General features: G+C 39.0%; 1 protein-coding gene and 1 long non-coding RNA gene across 2 annotated transcripts; one reads left to right on the forward strand and one right to left on the reverse strand.

Moving 5' to 3' along the window:
* Window positions 1–7,167: 7,167 nt before the first annotated feature.
* gdnfb (glial cell derived neurotrophic factor b) lies at window positions 7,168–10,675 on the forward strand. Its single transcript, XM_078249739.1, has 2 exons — window positions 7,168–7,855; window positions 8,965–10,675. The coding sequence occupies exons 1-2, from the start codon at window positions 7,621–7,623 to the stop codon at window positions 9,513–9,515; spliced, it is 786 nt and encodes a 261-aa protein (XP_078105865.1). The 5' UTR covers window positions 7,168–7,620; the 3' UTR covers window positions 9,516–10,675.
* LOC144517635 (uncharacterized) lies at window positions 8,517–24,921 on the reverse strand. Its single transcript, XR_013501956.1, has 2 exons — window positions 24,832–24,921; window positions 8,517–9,165 (listed from the first exon to the last, which is right to left on the reverse strand). It is a non-coding gene; the product is annotated as an uncharacterized LOC144517635 (long non-coding RNA).
* Window positions 24,922–26,191: the final 1,270 nt, after the last annotated feature.

Consider the following 26,191-nt stretch of genomic DNA (forward strand, 5'->3'; position numbering starts at 1 on the left):
TATATAAGATCCAGTAATTAGTCAAGCCATCAATTTGGACAGAATAAGTAATACATGAAAATCCTTTTATCTAATTCTGATCCAACATTTTTGCCCTGACTCACACTGTCAGCTACTAAAAAGTATTTCCAAGTAGGAATTTACAAAAGACCCCTCAAGTAGTGTTACATGTTCATTATAGTCATTTTTTATAATAAATCCATCAGTGCAGTAGCACAGGCCATACCACCCATTCTGACAGCATGTATTGTAAAAGTGGAATGGTAATATTAGGCCAAGACTGATTGAAGGTAAATGCAATGTAAATGTATATAGTGTGCACACACACAGACACACACAGACAGCAGTGAGTTACATACCAAGTTGCTATAAGGATATTTTTGACTTCAAATAATGTATTTGTCAACGATGCTGCTGGTGTATGAACAATGAATGGCAATGCATTGACAGTATAACATAATACATGTAATCATATGAAATGTCTTCATAGGAGAGGGTATAATTATATAAAAATTCTATACATCAATAAAGATTTAAAATGTCCTTATATCTGCATTATGGACAATCAACTAAATAATAATACTACTTATAAATGCTGCATTACAAGTCTTTTTTTTATGTTTATCTTTTTCCTGGTGTTGTTCGACTTTATGATATGCAGCAATACGTTTAACAAAAACAAACAAAAAACAAAAAAGACAATCACACCACCAATCATACTCAGTGATTTTCAGAACAAATACATTATATTAGTCTTATTGTACATTGCAGAGTTGTCTTAATTTCCATTCAGCTTGCTTCCTTTCTTCTCCACATTCACATGTGACACTTGTATTCACACATGTAGTCATACACTCTGAGTCACAGAGACTAAATATGAGGTTTCTTCACCTGCTATCAACAAATCACAAAAGATTATACAAACAGCCAGATCAGTACACCTCTACAGAGGTCAGATTGAGATACAATCATCACTGTTTTAGAGAAACGTGTGGACAAAAGGAAGATGCTCAAAAACATTTAATTTGAAGTTTACACTCTATCAGGATTCAATTTGTGGATTTAAAATATGTAACAGGAAACTACGGTTATCACTGATACAATGCCCTCTTTCATATTTTAGGTCCAGGGTTGGCAGTTGGAGCTTGTGACACACTTGAAAGAAATTCAACAATGACACATAATCATAGTGTTACATATTCATTCAGTTGATAGTACTTCACTGTTCAGACAAAAGTTAGATATTAAATGATCCTGTGTAGCCTTTGTTTTGTATTTATGAAATCATAAAACAATTCAGCGACAGAATTGTTTTCTTTGGATGTAACTTTCAAAAACTCAAATCAGCAGCGTGGACTGACATACTGAGCACCAAACTGAGGAGAGCTTTCAGGGATGTCAATAATGTAACAACCTAAAGGGAAACTCACTGGTTCCATCTCCTGGACAAACACAAACACACAACACATGACGGAGAGACTGAGGAGAAACAGAAAGAGAAACCCATGCACTGGCGGGTGCAGCCAGCCCAAACCAAACCCTATATTTTCACACAAACAACCAGTCCATTTTTCTCTATTTCTTGGAAAAAGCTTACTAAAACTAAGAGGGAAACACAAGGTAGCTGTCATACTAGCCATGTCCGAGTAAATAAAGTATTTGTTAATATTCAATTAAAAACAAGCAAATAAACCAGATGAGTGGTTTAGAAAATTGTTTCTCTGTGAGAAAAACAACAGCGTGTAGTCGAAGGCATGTGACATGATTTCTTGGATTTTTGGCAAACTAATTTGTTCTTTCTCACCACACTGCAAAGATCACTGAAATATCAAGATAAATTGATTTTAGTTTTTATTTGCATCAGTAAGTTTGCTCTTTTGCACACATTTCTGTTCTGCAGTCATACCCCACAAAACCCCTAGAAAAATCTGTTTGACAAAAAAAAATGTAGAAGAAAAACAGTTAAGAAGATGCTGGGCACAGGCTGGAGAAGATACGGTACATCTTGTTAACAGCACACACACAAAATCATCACATACATTGGTTTCCTTTAGATGATAGTGGTAGGGACATTTTTGAATTAATTGTATTACATCCTAAAAAAAATTATTAAATAGCAAGGTTCAATGGCACTAATGCATTGAATCAATGTATCCCAATTTGTCTGAAATCTGCTTACTTGCAGCTTTGAAGAAAAGGTCAGTCTTTTCATTAAAGTCTGTTATCGCAGGTGGTTCAGGCTGTAACCATCTTCTGCCTGTAACTTGCAGGCAGCTAATAAGCTAAGATTTCATGTTATTACCACATTGCACATTGTTATAATAATCATAAAAATGACTAAGAAATTGCATTCATTCATTCAGTATTTAAGTTTTATTTAAAACAAAAGATAAAATAAAGAATAAAGAAAGGATTACTCTCTGGTGTGAGCACCACTGTTGCTGTAAATGTGTAATAAGGTAAACAGTGGCAGCATTAAAGTCCTATACATGCACGTGTGTGAGCAGTCGGCACATCTGGAATGTTTAGTGTTTTCAACCTGCTAATTAATCTAATCTGCATTAGAAATCACTGAATGTAATGTTCTCAATCTGAAATCAGACATTTAGGTTTCACACATCTATCTAGTGGGCAATAATGTCATACTCATTACAAAACTGGACACAAACATGGAGTAAACGGTCTATTTGACCCCATCTCAACATTTCAGAGCCAACTCCCAGTGGTTTATCTTAGCAGACGGCATCCACTCTCACAGCTCTCATAGCCTGATCACTCTCACCCCGAGGCTCCAGCAGCACCAGAATACACATGGTGTGGATTACATTGTAAGCACCACTGTGGCTCCCCACAATGATCCATCCACCACCCATGTGTATTCAACAAAATCATCAGCAAGGCAACTTCTCATTACTTACATACCCTATAAAAAAAAGTGTATGTCCTACAAGTAACATGACAAAGTCAATCAAGGGTATATACCAGTTGATTTGCTAATAAGTGGGCAATCATGTTTGGTTATTTTCTTATTTTTGTAGATCCCATTCTAAATGTTAACTTGAAGTCCCAACCTGAATTAAGTGAATCCAAAGAGTCCACCACAGTTAAAGTTGACTTTGAGGGGTTAAAGGAGATCACTCTTTATCCTGCCCCGAGCCATAACTCTGGCAGTTGTTGTGGAAATTAACAAGCTGGCTGATATTATCTACCTGCCCTGGCAGCAATGCACGTCGCTCGGCCGTGGCTTGGTAGCGTTGCATTTCCCCTGACTCATTTCCTGGTTCTCCTCTATAAACAACATGAAATCAAGGAGAGGGTTAACTTTTCCTGCTACAGATTTCTCACCGTGGTCAGAAAACACAGGGGAGACACTTTGTTTCTCTCACTATGACTCTAGAGTCGGTACTCGCTCTGAAGCTAATCGCCGTCACTCTCTCACTTCTCCCTCGCTCTAACACACTCCCCACACACACACACACATGCCGGCTCAACACACACACCAGCGCACAAGTATAAACATCAGGCCACTTACGTAGGCTACAGCGAAAGCTCTGCGTGGAGCCTCCACACAACCATAAACGGCCTTAATGGTCTACAGCCATGCTGGCTCTGTGAGGCTGTACTTAGGCACAGTAGAGCTTTGAGCAAAATGCTATCATGCTTACATACTGATGTTTTTTTAGTTAGTTAGTATGCTAACATTTGCTAATTAGCACCATAGACTGTTAAAAATAATGGACAAAGTTTCCGGGTCTAAAAAGTGATGTATAGGATAGGAGTAGAGCATGCGCAGCAGTGCAAGGAGGCATTTCATTTGTTCTTTACAAGTGGACTGCGACGCAGTGATTGGTGGGTCTGACCACAAAAAGCAGAGGCTGATGGGAATGCCATTAATTATTCAAGTATTTAGTCATTAACCAAAGTATTGGAGAAATTTAAAAATAAAACCTAACAATGGCACTAGATGAAAAGTCATAAGTCATAAGGATTCAGCCACTGTAGACCATGGATGTCTGTATTAAATTTCATAGCAATCCATCCAATAGTTGTTGAGATATTTCAGTCTGGACTAACCGACCAACATTGCCATTCCTCTAGCTCAGCTAAAAACAAGTATGAGATTAAAACGTGTAAATGTAGAAAACAGGACAATCACCAATCTCCCCACTCTCCCTGTCAGTGTGGAGAGTCTTTTTCCAGATAATTACTAAACCAGTAGCAGTGTTTCAAATCAGACGTCCATTCAGGCTGTTAACTCCTCCCACCCATAAGCCACTCAGGGAGGCCAGTTTCATGTTGGCCGATAATGACGGGTGAAATGACCTATGCAATTAGCCGTGTTGCATGTGAGTCAAACTGAGCCCCAAAAATGGCTGACAGATTCAATTGCAGACTGGCCCCTGATTAGCCCTCATGCCTTGCAAAAAGGGGAATGGACATCTGTTTGGTGTATTTGCTGCTTGCAATGGTGTAATTGCTTGAGGATGAGATATTTCCATACAGTTAAGTGAGCAGTTCAGTGGAAAGGGAAGCCTCTTCTGAATGATTAGTAGTCTAACTTCTAAAAACATAAGCGGAAGACCACTGTTATTCTGTATGACTGTGCTCAAATGGTTTTTGCATGTTGGGTGTAGTCAAGTGATTACAATACAATGTGGCTAGCATGCACTGACACAAACATGATTCATCATGAAACACTACACTTCAAGGGTGCATGGACGTGCATATGTGTTTATACATTTACATATACTGCACACACACATGCGGATATACAGTATGTATTTCACATCAACCTTGTAAAGTTAAACTACCATAGAGAAACAGCTTTATTTAGTTCTGCTGGAGAGCAAACAGCGGAACAATTTTGCTGGAAAAACAGTTTGTATGCACCAGAACAGCAGTACATTTTATCCACAATAATCATTTACTGCAGAAGAACAAATGTTTGCAGACATTCGATGTGTCTTAGCACCTGATAACTGAAGTCATCCTGGTCATCTCCATATAACTGAACATGTGGTATACTGAACATTATTGTAAATATATACAGTATTTGTTCTGCTTACCCTGAACAAAAAGTCTCAAAACATTACAGCTGTTTGAGTTCAATTAGTTTAACTGTGGCACTGGCTAAAAAGAAATAAAACATATTCTAACTACTATTGAAAGAAGAGACCTTGACACTTTCGGCCTTGTTTATAGTAATAAATACAGCGTGGGAAGAAAGCAAAATCCCTCAACAATGTTTCTGTTCATCTCTCATTTGTTTCTCTCCATCTGGCCTTTAAACTCTTTTTACCACTTGAATAAGTGCATGGGCCACCATTAGCTGATACTAAGAAACAAGTATATGCCACACAAAACAATTTTAAAATGTCTCCTGGTCCATTATGAGCATTCAGACATGCATGGATTTCCAAGCAGACCTGCAAAGCCCGAGGGGTCAACTCATAATTTTGACTATTATATTTTATTGTAATTGAGATGTTTTCTCTTCATTGTGTTTTCAAATATTCTAATGCATTTCTTTGCCATAAAAAAATGGAATTTAGGCTGTGTTTGAAAGGTGCTGTGGCACTAAATAAACCTTCCTTGCCTTAAGCCACTTTGACTCATAGTAAACCTGCAAAATGTCACTGAAAGAAATATTCAGGGGTTTTTAATTGAATTATCTTTGGATGACCAACATGTAACTCCAGACAAAAATCACTACATAGACAACATACAAAATCAGTTGAGCCAGCCTAACTAGAGAACTTATATTTTCAGGCTATAAGGTGTATATATATATATATATATATATATATAGAGAGAGAGAGAGAGAGAGAGAGAGATAGAGAGAGAGTGCTTGCCCTCTGATTTATACATCAAACAAAGCTTTTAATATTACACAACTGTAGTGCAACTTAAAACTTTCACCAACTGACCAACAAACATGCAACAACATAATTTTTATGTATATTTTCTTCAAGATTATTTGTGTAGCTGAATGTGTTTTAATGGGCCTTACAGACCTAGATCAGCAACAGTGCCCAGCCCAAGCTCTCTAAGAAGACGAGGAACATCTCCCCACAAACCTTAGAACAACCCAACAGACATGGGAAGAAACCTCGCGAAAGGAAATTCGAAAAGAGATCCCCTCTCCTCGGATGGGTGTCTGTGTGTGTGTGTGTGTGTGTGTGTGTGTGTGTGTGTGTGTGTGTGTGTGTGTGTGTGTGTGTGTGTGTGTGTGTGTGCTGTCCACTCATCTTCATCACACACACACACACACACACACACACACACACACACACTCTGCCTTGTTGTGCTCTCGAATAAAAATCATTAAAAAGACAGAGATGGATAACAATGTGACTTGACACAATGAATACATAAGAAGATGGAATTTACTCATTTCCATTCTTTCACTGAAGAAGAGAATCTGCAGCTTTATTTAAAGTAACGTTCTGAGTTTCTTATTGACACCCACTGTGGCTGGTTTACAACCCAGGCTTCCAAAGGCAGTTTTCAGTAGTTTAATTTGTTTAACAGGATCACTCACAAAACACATGTGCAGTAAGCTGATCCATATACGGCATGAGCCAATTCCACAGATTTCAACACCATCCATCATCGCCTTTAAAACGTTGTTTAAAAGTCATGCCAAAGAAATCTGATGAAATGACACTACATCTCGGATTAAGCAAAACCAAAATAACGTTTTCTACAGTCAAAATTCCCCAAGTTAAACACCCAGTTGCTGTAATGAATTTCAGCTCAGGCTTCCTTTATGTAATCTGCTCATCAACTGCCAAAAAACATGATTTCAAGCTCACTGTGGTTATAAGTAGCAACACAATCAACTCAGTCTGTTTTGACTGGCTGATTAGAAACACGTTCCCCATCCAAAGTCAACCAAACATAAAAAGCAGGATGGAAAATGAAGAGTATTGATAGTGGAAAGTGTGAAACTTCTCTCTCCCTCTCAGCCATCTGAGTACACAGATTGAGCCTCTTTCATGACATAACTCCCCTACCCTCACCAACTCTGTCTGGACCTTAAGTTCAATCATGAATATAGACTCCATTCCTCTGTGAAGTCTGCATGGGTGGAGACAGGAAGAAGTAGGCCTAGAGGATGGACCATCAGACGTCACGAGCACTTCCCATCTCTCCTGTAGACCTCTCCTTCTCCTCACGGCTCAGTCAGGATTGATGGTGAGTGGGGATGTGCAGGAGTCACTGCATTGTGCAAGAGGAACCGTGCGCACTGAATGAAAACCTGTAGACTGTAAACTGGGAGTATTTTTTTTCTTCCAAGCGTCGATGGATTTGCAAACAACTTCAGAGGGAAGTCTTTGCTTTTCCTTTTGCGCTTCTGCCTTTGGTTTCGAGCCTTCTTGGATGTTGCGCCACGCTGCACAGCGTTTGCCAGCTGGCAATAGCGTGCAGTTTACAGTACGCAGGCATTAACACATTGATCTTCACAATTTTCAGTGGCTGGAACCCGAGCCGATGATTGCGCCCCACCTTTTCCTCTCCAACTATTGGACGTCTTCAATATGTTGTTAATCGCGTTTGCCAGATGATACCTGTTGATTTTTTATTGCGCCATGTCCTTCTGTCGGACTAAAGTGGACAATGAAGTTATGGGATAGCCTGACCATTTGTTTGATACTGCTGAGCGCCGTGCACGCCAGCCGGCTTCTCCGGAGCCGATCGCAGTCCACGTCCTCCAAGAGGAGAGGGCGCGCCGCCGAGAGTCCCCTGGAGCTCCCGCCGGTTCAGATCCGCCTGTCTGTCACTTCCCCGGGCATTAGCCGCGCTGAGGCGGATACAACGGACTGGGAAGAGACGCTGGCTGGAGGGGAAAAATGTAAGAGCCTGGGTTTTTTGTATGGAGTGTCCAAAGTGCCACAAAACATCATAAGAAGTCATTTGCACCCAGCAGGCTTTCTGAGTTTTTAATTATTTTTATTTAAAAAAATATATATATATATATATATATATATATATATATATATATATATATATATATATATATATATATATATATAATGACCTTGTTATCTGTGTCTAACAGAAAAAACGTTTTGACCGAATTACCTCCTAAATTGAAAACATAGCATGCTGGTCACTCACTCTGTTGGCCAATTTTCAAAAATACAATGTTTAGACTGAAATTGATAGGCCTACTAAACAACTGATTTACTTATTAACAACTTAAGAGTTATTGAAACATTTGCCATGGTGGCCTCTAACCTTCTTACCAATTAGGCCTGCCTCATTCAGAGCTAGTGGATTTTGATGTTATTACTTTCTACATACCTTTCCCACAGTGTACAACACCCACATTAGAAATGTTTATCAGTTTTGGACAGAATTAAATGATAGTAGGTGGGCAACTAACGATTATTTTTATTATTGATTAATCAAATTATTCTTTATGAATAATTGTTAAAGTGTAAATGTAATAATACCTTTCACATTTTCCTAAAGCCTAAGGTGACATATTCAATGACTCGTTTTGTCTGACCAACAGTCTAAAACCTCATCATGCTTAATTTATTCATCACAAAGGACAAACACAAGCAGCAAATCTTCACAAATGAGACACTGTAACCAATGAATGTTTTCTGTAAATATTAAAAATGACAATAGTTGTTGACAACTGACAACTTTGTCAATCCACTAATCACTTAATTATTTTAGCTCTAGTGGTATTTGCTATCAGGCTATACTAGTCCACTCAAACATACAACAGTCTGGTGCGTAAATAAGAACAGTTGTAACTTGGATGAATCATTTCAAATGGAATTCCTCTGCAATTAAAAAAAACAAACAATGTGTACCATTTCTGCATTTAAATGTGTTGTTGTGTGTAGACACACTCCATCGGTTCAATAGCCAGAGTGATGAGTTAAAGTGAAACAATATGTGCTGATACGCCCTTATAAGAGTGCCATTTCTCTTAATGTGTTTCAGACACAATGGAGGAGCCCCTCCCCAGTGAGTTTGAAGATGTGGTGGACTTCATCAAAGTGACCATCAGTAGAATACGTCGCTCCTCCTCATCCACCGTGTCCTCATCCACCTCCTCCTCCTCCAATGTAGACTTGAGCAGCAGGACTCGACACAGACGGGAGAGGAAGAAGGGGGCGAGCCAGCAGAGTAGAGGAGGAAGAGCTAGAGGAGGGGAGACAGGGAGGAAGGTTAGGGAAGGAAGAGCTAACCGACGAGGACAGGGCTGTGTGCTCAAACAGATCCACCTTAATGTGACAGACCTCGGTTTGGGCTACCGCTCCAGCGAGGAAATGATATTCAGGTACTGCTCCGGACCCTGCAGGAAGTCTGAGACCAACTACGACAAAATCCTTAACAACCTCGCTCACAACAGGAGGCTTCCTCCTAAAGACACGCCCCCTCAGGCTTGCTGTCGGCCAATAGCATTTGATGATGACCTCTCGTTTCTGGACGACAACCTCGTCTACCACACTGTGAGGAAGCACTCGGCTAAGAAATGTGGTTGTGTGTAGAGTGTGAGCTGGTGTCAGGCTTTGTGTTGAAGTGAGTGTTTTTTCTTCTGATTTACCTCTTTGTGAGCAAACTTTCAGGCATTATGTGTGGCCATATGACATGAGTCCATCGGTAAAGGAGTTAATAAGTAGAGGAGGTGGCGTCTACAGTTTTTACCCCAAAGCAAAGATCCTCTTCTTCTCCTCCTCAATCAAAATGATCCACAATTTCCTTTACAGTTCACACCTTACGTCACTAATATGTTCAGTGTGATTTTAAATGTTTCAATGGATACTGAACCTAAAGGACTGAAATCAGACACAATGGATGATTCAGCAGACTCATTCTGTCTACTGTATAGCACATATGTTAGATGGAAAAGGTTATACATATGAAATGTATTTATGAAATCTTGAATATATTAACTTATTGATATTTATTTTGTTTTTATAAAAGGAATACGTATATTTATTGTAATATGATATCTCAGTGTTTGCCAAAAGGTTTAACTAAAAGAGGTTAGTGGCATATTTCCAAATAAAAGCAGTAAAAGACTGGGTGGTTTACAATGCAAAATCTTTTAGGTGCCCTGTGGAGTTGTCTTGTAAACAAACAAAGTTATGTGTGCATTCAGTGTTTCTCACCAATATACATTTTGTGTATCTTTGAGGTCTAACAAAAGAGTTTAATATACATATTTTCTGCCTCATAAAACATTTGCAAATGTAAATCATGCATTGTTTACATCACGTTCCCTAGTTTGCAGTCTTCTTTGCTTGTTACCATCACCAATTGTCGATCAGCGGAATATCTGAAACTGGTGGAAGGGCGGTGTATTGCATTGGCCACATGATTATACAATACAAACATAACAGGGACCTTCTCTTAAAAACATTGTTCTATAGCACTACTAGTGGTCAAAAACTCCACAGGACACCTTAAAAGTTTTTCTTCCCGGGAAAACCATTCTCAGTATCTTAGCGTTTACAATGTTCTACAATTTTAGTGTCATTTGACTGCATTGTTTCCGGTTTTTGTTTTTAATTAACAATGTAAGAAAGTAATGTGAGAAAAGCTATATCAAAGCATTTTGTTGTCTTGACTTTAGAAACATAACTACAGCTTTATTTTTATACGGTACTCACTTTTAAATTGTGTCATTTAATTAATAATAAATGTATTCCACACAGTGTAGTGTATTCTGTATTTAATTACTAGCACACATGATTTAGTGTTGTGTGGATGAGTTTAGCAGACAACAAGCAATGCTGCCATAAATTCTTAAATCTTAACAGTCAGCACACACTCAGACAAAAACTCGGGTTTTGAAAATTACGCTATACAGTTTTTACATAAACTTGACATTGATCAAAAACGTGTTAGGTAACTAATGCAATTAATCATTGCATTGCTGTCACTTTTCATGTAAAAGAGGGATATGAACAAGAGAGCAATAGGCCATTAGGGATTTAAACTTTGTAATAAAGGATGAATAGAATCTGATGTTATCAAATGACAGAAACAGGCATTAAACACAGAAGAGAATGGAGTATCTATGCCTAAAGTAAAGTATAGTACCTCCAGTGCCTAAGAATAAAAGGAAAGTGAGACAGACAATGCGAGATGGAAGATAGATGGACGGAAGACCAGTGTTACAACATAAAGAAAACAACATGGAAAAATGACCCTTGGAGTTAAGAGCTAATATATGTTTGAAGAGAGAGGGAGGACAACGAAAAGACAGTGTGATTAAAAGGTGGCAAATATCCAGAGAAGACAATGATGCAGGAGTTGGAGAACATGAGAATAGATGATGTGTCAGGCTTAACTAATGTGTTTGGTCGATATAGGATCCATCCCCTGCTCTCTCGCATTTCACAGCCCTTCCTCTAACTGTCTCCAGAGCTGTTAATCAGTGCAGCCTGGTTCAACAACTACAGGGCAAAACTGGGCTAGCCAAGTCTCTCTTATTTCCTTATTCAACTCATTATCTCTATACACAACACTGTGATTCTCTCTGAGACATTTTGCAATCAGAGCTGATACACCAGTCAAGCACAGAGCAGGAGATTGATACAGTTTGACAGCTGCGGTTTCACTGTTCACATGTTCGTCTCTACAGCTAATACTAAGAAACTTGAATTGTTTACTTCACTGTGTTTGAAATGTTGATCGATTTATTGGATGTTGAACATATCACCATGGTAACATTTAGGGATGTCAAAATAACGCGTTAATTCCGATTAATTAATCTGAGAAAAAAATAACGCGTTAATTCCGATTAATTAATCTGAGAAAAAATAACGCGTTAGCCTACCGCTAGCTAGTAGCTGGATTAAAAACGGTTAAAATGCTGACAGCTAACGCTAAACGGTGTAAAGTTTGACTGTGTTTTACTGTAGAGGATTCAACACCGGTATGTAACAATCTGCAGCTGCCGTCGGAGAAACAACACAGACGGTGCGTTCAATGAAACTGGTAAACTACAGTCTCGTGGTGCGTTTGAAGTTATTGTAAATGTCCTTTTCCTATCTGGTTGTTGTTTTTGTCGTTCAACAGCAATTTACTAGTGAAATAAGTTATTATTATTGTTATACATTATTATTAAATCATTTAATTATGACCATATGGCCTTAGCAATAAACAATGTCACCAACTGTTGTTTAGTACCCTTTTTTTTCTTTTCTTTTTTTACTTTCTTAAAAAGTATCGGTTCAGGCACCGTTAATTATGTATGCGATTAATTTCGATTCATTAATCACAGAGTATGTAATTAATTAGATTACATTTTTTAATCGATTGACAGCCCTAGTAACATTATGATAGTAAAAATCTGCAGCCAGTAACTTTGTTACGAAACTGGCTACTCACAATATCAATATTTTATCAAATGAAAAGGATCGCTTTTTGGTCAACCTAGAAATGCAGTGCACATAGTGAGTCAACATGTTCCACAGCTATTATTTCAACTTTTCCTACTCATTAATTTAGTTTCCAAGACACAGATGATCCTGTTGAACTGAATAATCAGAGTCAAAACGATATTTAAAAAAAAATAATAATAATGTTTTAAAAACTACACCCACAGTGTGGCTTGGCAAAACGTTGACTCTAGTCTAATGGCTACTGTGGGGCCGATTGAACATATTCCTGCATCAACCATGACAGTGCCAAACTGGTATTGGCCCCACTGTGGAAATGTACATAGTTCATCAGCTTTAGCTGTGGACAACAAAGGAAACCATTAGAGCTAACTGACAGTCAGATGATAGTGTCATTAGTCAGATGAGTCTACTGCTCTTTTGTTCATGGTGTCAGAGGAGCTTGTAATGAAGGATAATGTTCCACCGGAGTGTAATACAACACAAGTGTTAGCGGTTGAGGGGATGGTGTTCGAAACTGCAGGTGCTAAATACTGGCAGAACTGTAAGTGTTGACACATTCATGTTACATTTTGAACTTCAAAGGGTTAGTTCACCTAAATTACAAAACTCTTACCTGTGATGGTGTCTAGCCATGCAATATTTAAAGACACAAGATATCATCTCAGTACAATGGAGGTGAATACAATGTCATGGCATGTTGTGCTCACGGCACTAAAAAATTACAAAACAAAAATCAACAGCAAAACCTAATTTTAGAACCAATATCCTGGTTGCTCTTGAAAATCCACAAACCTAAATGTTTTCTAATCTAAAAAAAAAAAGTTGTTTGAACGATAACTATTAGTGAGGTTTATATGGGGCACATGAAGCTCATTTCTCCCGTGATTTCAAAACCAATGTGGAGACGCTAAAAAAGTCTGTCGGACTTTCAGGAGAAAGCCTGTTTCCTTTGACTTGAGGTTTTTTAGATTTACTTCATAAGAAGATTTACATAGTAACTCAAATTCTCATAATTCAATTCAAATCAGTGACCAGCTTGTTTACAGGAGGAAGTAATTGTGGGCAGAGCCTTGTCCGCCACCATTTTGCCAGCTGGCGTGAGAAAAGATCAGAATGATAACCTGTGTGCAATCACGGTATTATCAGACATGTCGCGGGTCTTCATGAGAGAGCTGTCAAACCACAAGAAGCTCTTTGTGCCACTGCTCTGAAAGTCAGTGTGACTCAGGCTATATGACAAATCAGTTGTAAAGACACAGAAGGAGGGAGGAGAGGCATCACAGCATCAAAACATGACGTATGACGACAGCACAATGCTGATCCTGTTTTTAAGATCAAAAGAGGCTCCAAGATCTGTTATTTTCTCATATTCACAGTTGATAAAAGTAGTTTGTCTTTTCTGAGTCTTTTAATCTGAGAGTCTTAAAAGCCTGAAGGTCATAATCAGAAATACAAAGGAGGAGTGAGGTTTAGGGTTTTGGCATCAAAGTTCTGCAATATTAAAGTAGATGGTAAGAAGTCTAAAGAAAACACTAGTATTGTAGTGATTCATACAAGAGTAGTAATAGTTTAAGAAACACAGCTGTAATTGGACTGCAGAGGCAGAGGGGATAAACATGGAGCTAACCGCAATGCACTGATCATCGTCAACTGGCCTGGACCAGCAGCTGAAGGCTCCCCACTAATCTCTACCACCCAACACACACGCACACACACACACACACACACACACACACACACACACACACACACACACACACACACACACACACAGACGTGTTATCAGTCATCGTTATAGTGAACTACAAATTAAATATACACTGATTCACCCAATGGCCAAATAGATGAAAAGAGAGAACAATCGACTCTATCGTCAGGCTGTTCTCATGATCCATTCGTACATATAGCTACAAAAAGTTAGGCTCTGTAATTTGTATGTATTCCAAGTATTTATTGGTGTATACACCACATTGACTGCTGCTGAAGAGCGCTCTGGTCCGTGTAAAACACAGGACTTTCAAGCAGGGCTTGCGGGAGACAGTGATTGTGGTGAACTCCAACAAAAGGAGGTTAAAAGAGAAGATATCTCTCCAGCTTATACGTATGATGCAAGCGTTTGATATTTTGAATGTACGTGACATTTGAACTTCAGTTATCTTGAGTAAGTCTGACTCAGACACTCTTTTGGCAGATGCATTATTTTGACAGGACTTTTAGAGCTGCAGAAGGAAATGGGAAGAGGTGTAAATGTAACACTATCACCTGTGTGAGGTGTTCGCTAAGATGGTTAAATATTCAAGTGCAACCTGAGAATGTGCATTACAACGCTCCATCTCAGCCTCACACCTGTGGGACATCATGGTGTGTGTGTGTGATCCTGACTTAGGCTACCTTCGGGGACCCATTACAGACCAAAAAACAGTTAATTGGGAGCTTGTCCAAATGAGGACAAAAAGGTGTGTCCACAATTGGGAAAAAGATGATTATGGGTTCAGTTGTAAAGGTTAGGGTTAGGGTAAGTCTCCAGGAAATTAATGTAAGTCCATATATGTATATAAGTAAACGTGTTTGTCTGTGTGTGTATTCATACAAGAAAGTGTAAATCTCTATGTTTGCGTATTGGACCAGATGAGAGTGTCGGTTTAAATAAGTGTTATTGCATAAATTTGCCACTTTTAATAGCCAGAAGTTGCAATGTAAACCTGCTATGTGACTGTGTATTCCTGGTGCTCTCCAGCCTAACAGTGGTGTAAAAATAGAACAACTTTTATCCTTTTCTGTTCTGCTGTGTCCCTCTTGAGACTAGATGTGTGTAAACCCTTTTCTGAATGGATGGATAGCATCACACTGAGAAGGCAAAGCCAAAGATTTTGACAGGCTGGTTGATGACGTGATTTTTCCGTCCACTTCTGTCTGTGTTGTTAGAGTGCAATGATAAGAAACAGCTCAGAGGCAGACTGGACAGTAGTGCTCCTGGAGAGGAAGCTGTCCGCTCCAATGTGGCACACCACATCAAGCAAAGAGGAAACTGTTGAGATGATGTGACGGCCTGCTTGAAAGGGGTGTGATCCTGAATGACACCACCAAAGACATACGACACAAGCACACACTAAGTTATATTTGACCAGCTAGGACTTATGTCTGTGAAATACTTATTCAAAACTGTATTTCTTTTAACACAGAGAGTTAAACAATATACTTGCTTGTGACTATAGACTGATGGATTGCATGTACGGTTTAGTGACATTTCTACTTGTCAAATTTATTAGCAATGTTTTGTGTGAGGCCACTTGTTTCTCAGATAAACGTTAGCCTGGCTGCCAAGAGCTTCAGGTTTTTACCTATTTAGATTCACATTCTCATTCAGAAAACCTTTATTGCCCTTCACAATGTGATAGAAACATGTTTTTGTCTCAGGCTGTAGCATCGGTGGGAGATCACGTCGGCTATTAATCGTAGGGAGTGATTCTGTGTGCAAGATAAAAGCAAACTGTTGTAGTTAGCTACAAAACCAAACTGTTAGCTAACCTGAACTAAACTGTTTGGTATCATATCTTCCCAGGGCCTTTGTTCCCCAGCTTAATATCCTCTTAATAGGACACATTAAACAATTTTATGTTCTCAGCAATGTTTTCCCTAGGTCAACTGTTCAATGTACGTTCCCCTGGGTCAATATGTTGCAATCACCCACATATAACTTACTAATGTTATAGCCTACTCCTCAACATGCCCTTAAAATTTATGGGCAAGACAGTTTTCTTGACTTCTGACTTTTTCAAAACCTACAAAAAACAACATCAAACACAAACTTTAAACAGCTTTAACAGCCATAATATGTTTAAAATAATTAAACCATTAATCATGTTATTTGCTCCATTCATAAGGACTAAACATAAAAAAACATGAATTTGAATTTGGGAGTTACATAACATACTACAGTTGTTCCCTCTGGGGTTAAAGCTATGTAGATATTACAAAATGTACATAAATACATTGTCAATACATCAGTGTACATTCCTCTCATCGTTTACACACATGGCTCTGAAGCACCTCTGCTACACTCAGGTACAGAGTGGAACTGCTCTAATCTCCTTGTAAACACAGTGTGTGCACGTGTGACCCAAAGAGGCCAACCAGACCACTAACTCACCATTCATTCTCCCCTCATGAGGAAACGGCAGAATGTCCCTTAGCTTCATCCATTAATGTCTCCAGCGCTCCATCCTTCTTGTTCTCTTATACCCCCTGTGATTAAACTCAGGAATGTGTGTGCTTATTCACATGCACTCCTGTGCGTGTATCTGTGTCTATTCCCTCGTGTTAAAGGGAGGAACCTCTCACTTCCTCCATAAACACCTCAGTGGTATGCAAAGGATCTGTAGCGTGAGCTTCTGACTCCTTCACCCTCTGTAACTGCAGTTATGCCTCGCAAATAGGACACATTGAAAGTTATTGATGTTTTAAATGGCTACTCTGGGAAAAACAGTCAAGTTTTTGGGCCAGCATATAAAGAAAAGAATATAATTCAGTCATACAAGGATTACAAAAAAAATAATTGGGGTTTTAGTAGACCGGCCTACCTTAAATGGGTGAAAGAGAAAAGCTCACTGATTAGACTGGTCAAGCTGGGTTCAAACCCATGAGAGCAAGGATCCACCATGCTTAATTGTATATGGGATAAATTAATTAATCACCAAATTTTAAGACACTCCATACTGGTTTTACTAAATACATGAACGTTAAAAACAAACGTAACACAAAGTAAACCTGACTTTAGTAATCCATATACAGGGAGCACATTTCTCATAATTCTTTAGCATGAGAATTTCAACATATTATACGCACATTGCATGCAACATGTCAGCTAGTCGCATGATACACCTTGCGGTGCAACATGGACACATGGTCAGTGATGGACCCGGGCTCACAAGGTGTTTCAGGTCTTGTCATCAGACACCCTCAACCAAGCGACCTAGCCGCTGGGGCTGTTCAGGTCCCGCCTTGTGTCCAGGTAGCTTACTTTGCCATACGTCACCCCTCTTGATCCAGAGCCAAGAGTTAAACATCAGCTGATGATAATTGTTGTTAGCTAGCAAATTAGTAAAGCTTCTAACTAATGTAAACTGCCAACTGAAAAGTTCAAGATGTGACGTTAACATAATGCAAATAAGCTAGGTGGTTTACCAGGCAGCATGGGTAGAAACAGCTGTTTGTTCATCAAAGATATTACATTTCAAGAAAGTAGCTGAGCTAACGGTAATGCTAGCTATCAGTAGCCATATACATCAGGAATATTAAAACTTCTGACTGGTAATGGTTCCATAATTAGGGGGGGAGGCATATATGTACCAAGATATAAACTAAAAAGGTTTAATATAGAACCGCTTGTTTTATATATAATCCTGTGCCATTATCTGCACTTTGTCTTCTGTTCTGGTGTACATTTATACTGTTTAGTTAAGTTATTGGACATCTCGATTTTGTTATGTTTCTGAGGTAACTGTCTACATTACAACATTGTAATCGTGGCCTTGTTTATGTTTTGTTTCCTGCATTTTATTAATCATTGTAAAGTTTTAAAAACTTCTTTCCAAACTTCTGTCTTAGCTCTTTATGTGATCATAAAAGATCATACATCTGATGAATATATTACGCAGGTTGGCTTTAGTAGCTTACTGGCAATATTACATACACACAGATAAAATACACAAATACAAACAGATGCATAAGCACTGTATCCTTACCATCTAACACAAACCACATCCATACTCTAAACTTGTGCTGAATGGAAAAACACATCAGCATGCCAAAAACTGACATAACATCAAACCATGTGTGTATACATAAATCTACAGCTCATCAGGGCACTGAAATAATATGGGCTTCCCAACCATGTAAGCAATCATTCCTCTGTGATAGCTGCAGCATTGCACAGATGTTTCCTCATCTTTGTCCTTTTCACAGACTGAAAACAAAAAGATGCCATTTTAAGTTAGAAAACTGATTTACACCTCAATGAAAATCTAAATATTTCAGTTTCACTGTTAATGACCATGTTCATATTTTTGCTTTACTCGATAGTATGCAGAAGGAATAAATAGGAATAAATAGGAGAGGTGTTGTAGAACATTGTGAGTGATCACATATCCAGATCAGCCCACTGAGCCACAAGGGTGGCAGAAACTGAAAAGAAAACTGAAGAAATGCATAGATTCCATGACAAATCAGATACTCCTAAAGCAACATGTTAACACCTTAGGCCACTGGAATGTGAATTCAGTGAAAAAACAAGATTGCCACCAAATTGTGCAGTTATAAGCTACTGATCAGATCCAAACATAAGTGTGTAGGATCCCAAAAATACCTACACACAAGTATTTACAAGCCTCTGATCCTCTAACATACATCTGTTTCCCCCCTGAGGTGAATGGACCCTGAAATGGATCCTACTAAGCCAGAAAATGACTCACAGATTAAAAAAGGGGCGCAAACAGTTCAAACCTCTGACTCACAGCACCTTTATAACCCTTCTATAACCTTTCATAGGCTACAATGACCTTCTTATGACCCCTCGTAGTGCCTTAATATCCCCCATCCAGGCCTGAGTGAGGAGAGACAGACCTGATGGAAATGTGATATCTTGTGCTCAGTTGCCCTGTAATTCACTCAGGCACATCATCTAGCTCTGACAAAAATTCAGAGGTAGATTGCAAGCATAAAGACACTTAACACGGACACATGATGTACATATGCACACACACACACACACACACACACACACACACACACAGAGAGACACACAGTGACTGATGTCTAACTGTTTTAAAGCTACTTTTTACTATTATCTAACAAAAAGTGGAAAAGCACAAGGCGGATAATAACATGGCTTATTTGCCCTTTGATTCGTTTAAGTTATGCCATATGGTGGAAAGTGCCCTACGCCACTGTGAAGTGGACACATTTTAACAGAAATTACAACAACAGGAAATAAAACATTGACCTCTGTAATGTTTCTGCCATGCTCTAACCTTTGAGGTACACAGAACAACAGTAACAGTCTGAAAAAACAACTTCTCTCCACTCTGGATGGAAACACTAAATCCTCACCACAGGCTACTTTGTGTACAGGACGAACACAGAGCTAAAAACTTTAATTCATAGACTTTTTATCCATTTTAACTGCACTCTCCAAAAGACATTTATTCTAATAGCTTAATTTTTAAGATGTGCAAAACGTCAGCAGTTACAAAAAAGTGCCTCAAATCTGCAAACCAGAGAACCATGATTATAACATATTTTAAAGCATAGTTCAACATTTTGGGAAATGCATTGATTCTCTTTACTGAGAGATTGATACCACGTTAATGTTCTATACAGTAAATATGAAACTACAGCCAGCAGCTGGTTAACTTAGCTTAGCTAAAAGACTGGAAACAGGGGGGAACAGTTACCTGTAGAGAAGATGTAACTGAGTTGCATTATGGGAAGTGTAGGATTCAGTGTTTTGGGGGCTTGACCCAAAGGAGGGACTAAAAGTCAGGACATTGATTTTTGATTTTGACAATTTTTTTTTAAATCTATCTGTCACATGTTTAACAACTTTATGGAAGTGTACCACTAAACCACTGGACTACCCCTTTATAACAACTGAAGCCAGTTTTGTGTTTTGAATTATTCTAAATGCTTGTTTTTTTAGTATAGTAGAGCAGAAAACCAACTATCATCTGTTTAAGTGTTGCTACATTAATATTAAATAGTTTAACTTTTTTAGTATATGTAATATTTATATCATATAATAGCATTTTGTTATGTTTTAAATATATATCCTTTGTACAAGCCTGTGTGCATTCTGTTTCACATGGGTGCAACATTCATTTTTTTAAAGTTGAAGAAAAGTTAAAGAAACATGGCCTTGCAGTAATTTGTCTCTACAATAAAATGACCTGCATGATGGGGGTAAACCACAAAACATGCTTTAATCTCCAGAAAAGCTCCATCTGTAAAGTGCAAGTAGGTTTCCAGCTGTTCTTTCTTCATTTTATGTGGAGCTCTACATGACTGTGGCACCACTGTGGGACACACACTTCCTGTCTTGTTTTCTAGCTAAATCTGTGGTGGATCTTCCATACTGTGGATTCTGTGGATAAATTGTGCTGACACAAAAGAATAACATTTAAGAAACTGTTATGTTTCATGCCTTAGCTGAATTATGAGCGAGCTGAAATGGAAAAACCTGCTGTGTGTAAACCGGTCACTCATTGAATCTATTATTCAACAAAAGATACCCTGATTACGGCGCTTCACACTGAGGCTGAACACACAGGGAACTATCAACATGTGCTGAAGATACTGCTATAATGTCAACACAGCACACTGTCATCAAAGGAACCATAACAAGAAGGAACCACTGGCCTCACATCAGGAGCAGTGGAAGAGCCCATGGAAAAAGCTGGCGCACACACACCTGTGATGACAGAGGTAGACACTGTACGCTACTTGCCTACTCTGTCTAGCTTCATTCAGGAGCTTTTAGCATGTCATTCTCCTCTCACATCACTAACCAACTAGTCTCACATTGCCAGACCTTCCTCCACAGCGCCACGGAGGAGGGTCTGGCTAGTCCAAACAGCATTCCAGGATGGGAGAAAAGCGTGTTCTGGTTTATTGGCATTTCTTTAAAACCAATCACAATTGTCTTGGGCAGAGCCCGCGGTGCCGCTGCAAAATAGCCTCGGGAAGGAACTTGTTTTGGTGGAACATGTGTACGTTCAAAAGTTGTTTTAGTCGTCCAACAGAAAACTCAGATTGGACAGATAGTCTAGCTAGCTGTCTGGATTTACCCTGCAGAGATCTGAGGAGCAGTTAACAATAGTCCTCATAAATCGACCGGAGTTTAAAATTCCAACACAAGAAAGTGGAAGGTAACGGACATTAAAAGAGTGAGATCCGGCGGAATTTCAGCTGGCAACAGAGCAATCCCGGAAGTGGAACGTCGCGGATATAGACTACTAACCAACTAACGTTTCATCATTGCTATAGAGCAAGCAGAGGACTGTTTGAGATTACATTCTTTTCAAGGGGTACTCCAGCAATTTAGTATGGCACTTCCATAAATTTGGGGGACTCACAAGAGACAGTTTGAGAAAAAGAATAATCAAAAAAAGCAGCAGTTTGCAGTTTTTCTGTAGCTCCTGTAAACGTGTGTACATACATAATCATGCGCACACATTTATACTGTGCAGCACCCCTTGAGCGAAAAAATGTCCCGTGCGCACGACATCTTTCAAACTCCACACTCCAGTTTGTAATTTGGGTTGTCTACACTAAATGTGTAGCCTCTAAGCCCAAACCGAGATAAGCCTGATCACAAAACTATGACATCGCCAGGGCCATTGTCTGAGATTTGAGAGCAACATAGGACATGTAACTTTCACAGGCTGAGTAATACTCCCCATGATGACTAAACTGATCGTCATGTGTAAATTCAGCGGAGTGCCCCTTTAATGGATGAATGAGCAGCTGTGATTGTAGTGAGAACAGTTTTCGATCTCCAAAGAGAGACTTTGTTGTATCACTGCTTTTGGTCTGTTGGTGAGAAAGTCCAGACCCCAGTAGCGTGCGGATGTGGGCAGCGGACTGATATCAGCTTTTTGGGCCTGTGTTATGACCCAGATCATGAGGGGAAAGGGAAGCAACACAAAACCAGGTGTTTTTGGTAAAAGTAAAGTTATTTATTGGTGAGAGCTTAACGTAAATCAACAAAATCAGGTACACAACCTACAAAGGGGAAAAGGGCCTGTGGGTGCTGCTTAACACAAAGAAATAAATATATCTGAAAGACTGACTCTTAAAATAAGAGCTAAATCACTGAACTACATAAACAGAAACAAAATCTCACTAATTAGCTCAACTTTAACACCAACAGAAACAGAACAGCACCCCTAAACCTCCTGTAACTAACACAGCACATCTACAAGTGTGACAGTTTTTGAAAACTAAAGCCTGGCCCAGTCTCCCAGGTAGGTATCACAACAAAGTACCTCAATCTCAGCACAAAACAAGTATTTGACATTCACCTAAAAAAAGCACAGGCCGCCTCAAGTGACAATTTGACACCCTATATACAGTGTTTTCTGTGGGTTTTTCAAAGACTTAGGTACGCATATTTGGCAGAGGGGTTTAGGGGTCCTCCCTCAGAAAATGTGATTTTTCAATAGAAATAATGATCAATTTCACATCCTTTGGAGCATTATTATCACCATATCTGTCTCTCAAACGTTGGAAAAGCTAGAGCAAATAAATAACACTCAAAAAGCTTAAAACCAATACTTGCTAAAGTAGTCTACTGGAGACCAAACTACAATCATTAGATCTAAGTATTTCTGAGCATCTGAGTGTCATTTTGTTATTGTGATGCTCACATTGATTTTACATTCATTTGGCTTGGGTGCTGCACCTAAGCCTTATAATGGAAGGGAAAATCCTATATATATATATTTTTTTTTTTTTTTGGTGGATAATGTTGAGTGCTGCTATAATCAAGTGTACTCAGAGCTCCAAGTAGGAAGTGGGAGGGATCGGACTCGGCTGGACCAATTCCCGACTGGGAACCACACATTCTACTTAACATACTCTCATACTCTTAATCACCAAAAGAAGTCAACACATGGGAAGGTGCAGCCTTAACAGCCTGACTGTGTTAAAAGATGAGCCATAGTCCAACAAGAAGAGCATGCACATGGAAGTGAAAATGGGAAGCATCTTGTTTCATTGGTGGTCCAAAGTACACGTCCAGTCAATGGCAAAACAGTGACCTAACCTTTCAAAACTTGTCTAGACTTTTTACTCAGCACTTTATTTCCTGAGATAGATTGGAAAATTATTACTTTAACATGTATTAGTTATAAAAAGCATATATTCAACATAACAACCTGTGAAAACCACAAATTATGACCATATAATGCACAATCAAAGGATATTGAAAAAATGTATTAGACTTGACTTAAAAAGCAGAGCAGAGAAACCGAACATGGTGGTAAGGAAACATGCCTCCCCATCCAACCAGCTGCAGATCACTGCACAATACAATCAGATGCAGACACTCTGCTGTAACATGCTTTGACTAAGTAAAGTTGCATACCTGATGTATTTTGCATAACATATTTGTATACAAAGCTGTCTGATCGACAGCATTTCTATGTCTGTCTGTAAGCATTTGCATCTTTAATTCGTAGACAAGCAGACACTGCCCATTCTACAACACACAAAGAATAAACTAACCTTAACCAAGACTCTGCCGCTAGGAAACCTGCACAAAATCTTCCTCCACATCAGCAACGCATTACACATGAACCCAAACAAGCTATTTGCAAGGAGCAAATGTTGCACATAGTATCATATATTTGACAGCCAACAAAGGATGCATAATTATTTCTGTAATTGTTGTTATTGTTATTAATTTTTGTGCTGAAGTCGAAATGTCAACAGTTGTCTGACAGCATTGTTTTTCAAATCTGAATCAGTTGCATCATTTCTGTGCATTTTTGTGCCACAGCTACAGCAGACGTTGATTTGTCTTCTAAATCTGGAGACAATTAGTTGTTGGAACAAAAATCAAAATGCCAGAGCAAGTCATAATGTTGGGGTAAGGAAGACCGATTTCAGCTACACAATGGTTTTGACAGGGAGCTGGGAGACAGAAAATAGAGAACATGGAATTATACAACAGAGCTCGCATTCTCTCTTTATCTTCCCCTTTCTCTCCCACATCTGTAGAACAGATTATTCTAGTGGCGAAAAGGTGAAATTAAGCCCTAATAAGACTCCACATTAACACCTTGCCGCTCTACTGTGTCTGGCTGTCTCTGGTATGACAGATTAGCTGCTGAAAGCCTTGTGAAGCAACAAACATGAAATATCTCCAGGTCATGGAGAAGGGAAGAAGATAACCTTTTCATCTTTTTTACTCAAGTTTGTCTCATGTGCACACCACACACCATAACATACCTCTTCCTTACATCTCCCTTCTATTAGAGGCCCTGTCTCTCTCTCTCTCTCACACACACACACACACACCTTTGCAGTCGGCCCGGTCACATTTACTTCCCTTGTGTGAAAGCAGGAACATACAGCGTATTAACAATTCACGGTGCATGTCTTTGAATGCAATGGTCCATGATAAAAATAGGTCCATGCAGGCTTAGGGCCACAAGCAACACAAAACACACTCACAACATGTAAAGGAGCACGGAAACGGGCAAAAACACAAACAGGTTTATGCAAAAATAAGCAACCACATTCCTGCACGAGGAGTCACACATACACATTCAGACCACCATGTACATGCCTCTGGGGGTACAAAGATACACAAATCATGGACATTCATTTTCTCACACATGCAAAGACACATCGATACTTTTAAGTCTTGTAAAATGGCAGTGATGGAACCCACCTGTCCATATGGGATCTGATAAACACCCAGGTCTATCCTGTTTAGTTGAATTAAGTCTCTGTAGCTGTTAACACACGACACCAGCCTTCCTCCTCTCTTTTAACTTCCTGTGTGCGCGCGCACACACACACACACACACACACACACACACACACACACACACACACACACACAGGGGTTGCCTCTGCCAGTGGTGGAAGTTATCCATCACATTTTTCATTCCCTCTCTCCACGGAGCCCCTCACAATCACCTCATCTTTCCTCATCACATCTGCCAAAACATTTCTCTCACGCTCGCAGCACTGACGTTTTTAAACGTTCCACTTGTAAAAACTACTTCCACTTCACTGTATTGACACTATGTAAAGTTTAAGGGTCAGGCCATCGCCCCAAATCCCAGGATAACACTTATAACTTTGTTCACGCTTTCGGACAGAAAATACTCCATTGATAGATATGTATCTAGGATATAGGTATATAGATACATATAAGTCTAGGATGAGTTATTGAGTTATTAAGTATTTCAGGATTTGTATCACCGTTTTATCTGCCAATTGTTTTCTCAAATAATTTAGTCAAAAAATGTTGTAGAAAATGTCTGTTACAATTTCTCAGTGCCAAATGTGACCTCTTGAAATTTTCAGTTTACAATCATTTAAAAAAAAAAGAGAAACGCTGAAAATTCTCACATTTGAAAGACTGGGGCAAGTGAATGTTTGCTTGAAAAATGACTCAAACAATTGATCAGTAATCATAATAGTTAACCACTGTTGTATTTCACTGTTCTGTTGTATAAACTAGCCATTATTGTACTTCATTTATTTCTAATATTGTAGGTAATTTCCTACTATATTTTCTGCAATGCTTCAGAACAGGTGGAAGGAGCAACAAAAAACTACCGGCTGAGAAAAACTAAAGCTGTTAACCCTTGTGTTGTCTTCCCGTCGACTGGACAATGTCAACAATGTTAGGTTGTAGGGCAGATTCTCTCTTTAAAGTGGAATGCGAAAATTGGAAAAAGAGGCACTTTTGTGAAATCATAAATCAACAAGAGCAGCTGAACCAGAAAACATATATTTATTTGAACAAGATCCTGTGAAAAAGGCTGGGAACCCAAAAGTTCCATAAGACCGATCTGACAAACACTGCATCAGGGCCGATATTATAGGACATAAAAGGAGAAAAAAAAAATTGAAAACCTAAAAGTACACCAAAATTGTGGTTTGAAGTGTGTACAGATTGCCACAGGATCTGGATCAGATCTCTGCATGGGATATAGATGTAAATAAATACTAACTCTGCAGGCCAAGTATGCAGCGTTCACTGGAAGCCGGTACAATGAGTGATGTTGACCATGACA

The sequence above is a fragment of the Sander vitreus genome, chromosome 5 (genome assembly GCF_031162955.1).
Source record: "Sander vitreus isolate 19-12246 chromosome 5, sanVit1, whole genome shotgun sequence".
In the NCBI taxonomy this organism is placed as follows: Eukaryota; Metazoa; Chordata; class Actinopteri; order Perciformes; family Percidae; genus Sander; species Sander vitreus.

What these genes read in the sequence shown, in the direction of transcription:
- gdnfb (XM_078249739.1), top strand. Translation starts at nt 7,621, where the DNA reads ATGAAGTTATGGGATAGCCTGACCATTTGTTTGATACTGCTGAGCGCC. An exon ending in GCTGGCTGGAGGGGAAAAAT is followed by an intron (nt 7,856 to 8,964) that starts GTAAGAGCCTGG and finishes AATGTGTTTCAG; the next exon opens with ACACAATGGAGGAGCCCCTC.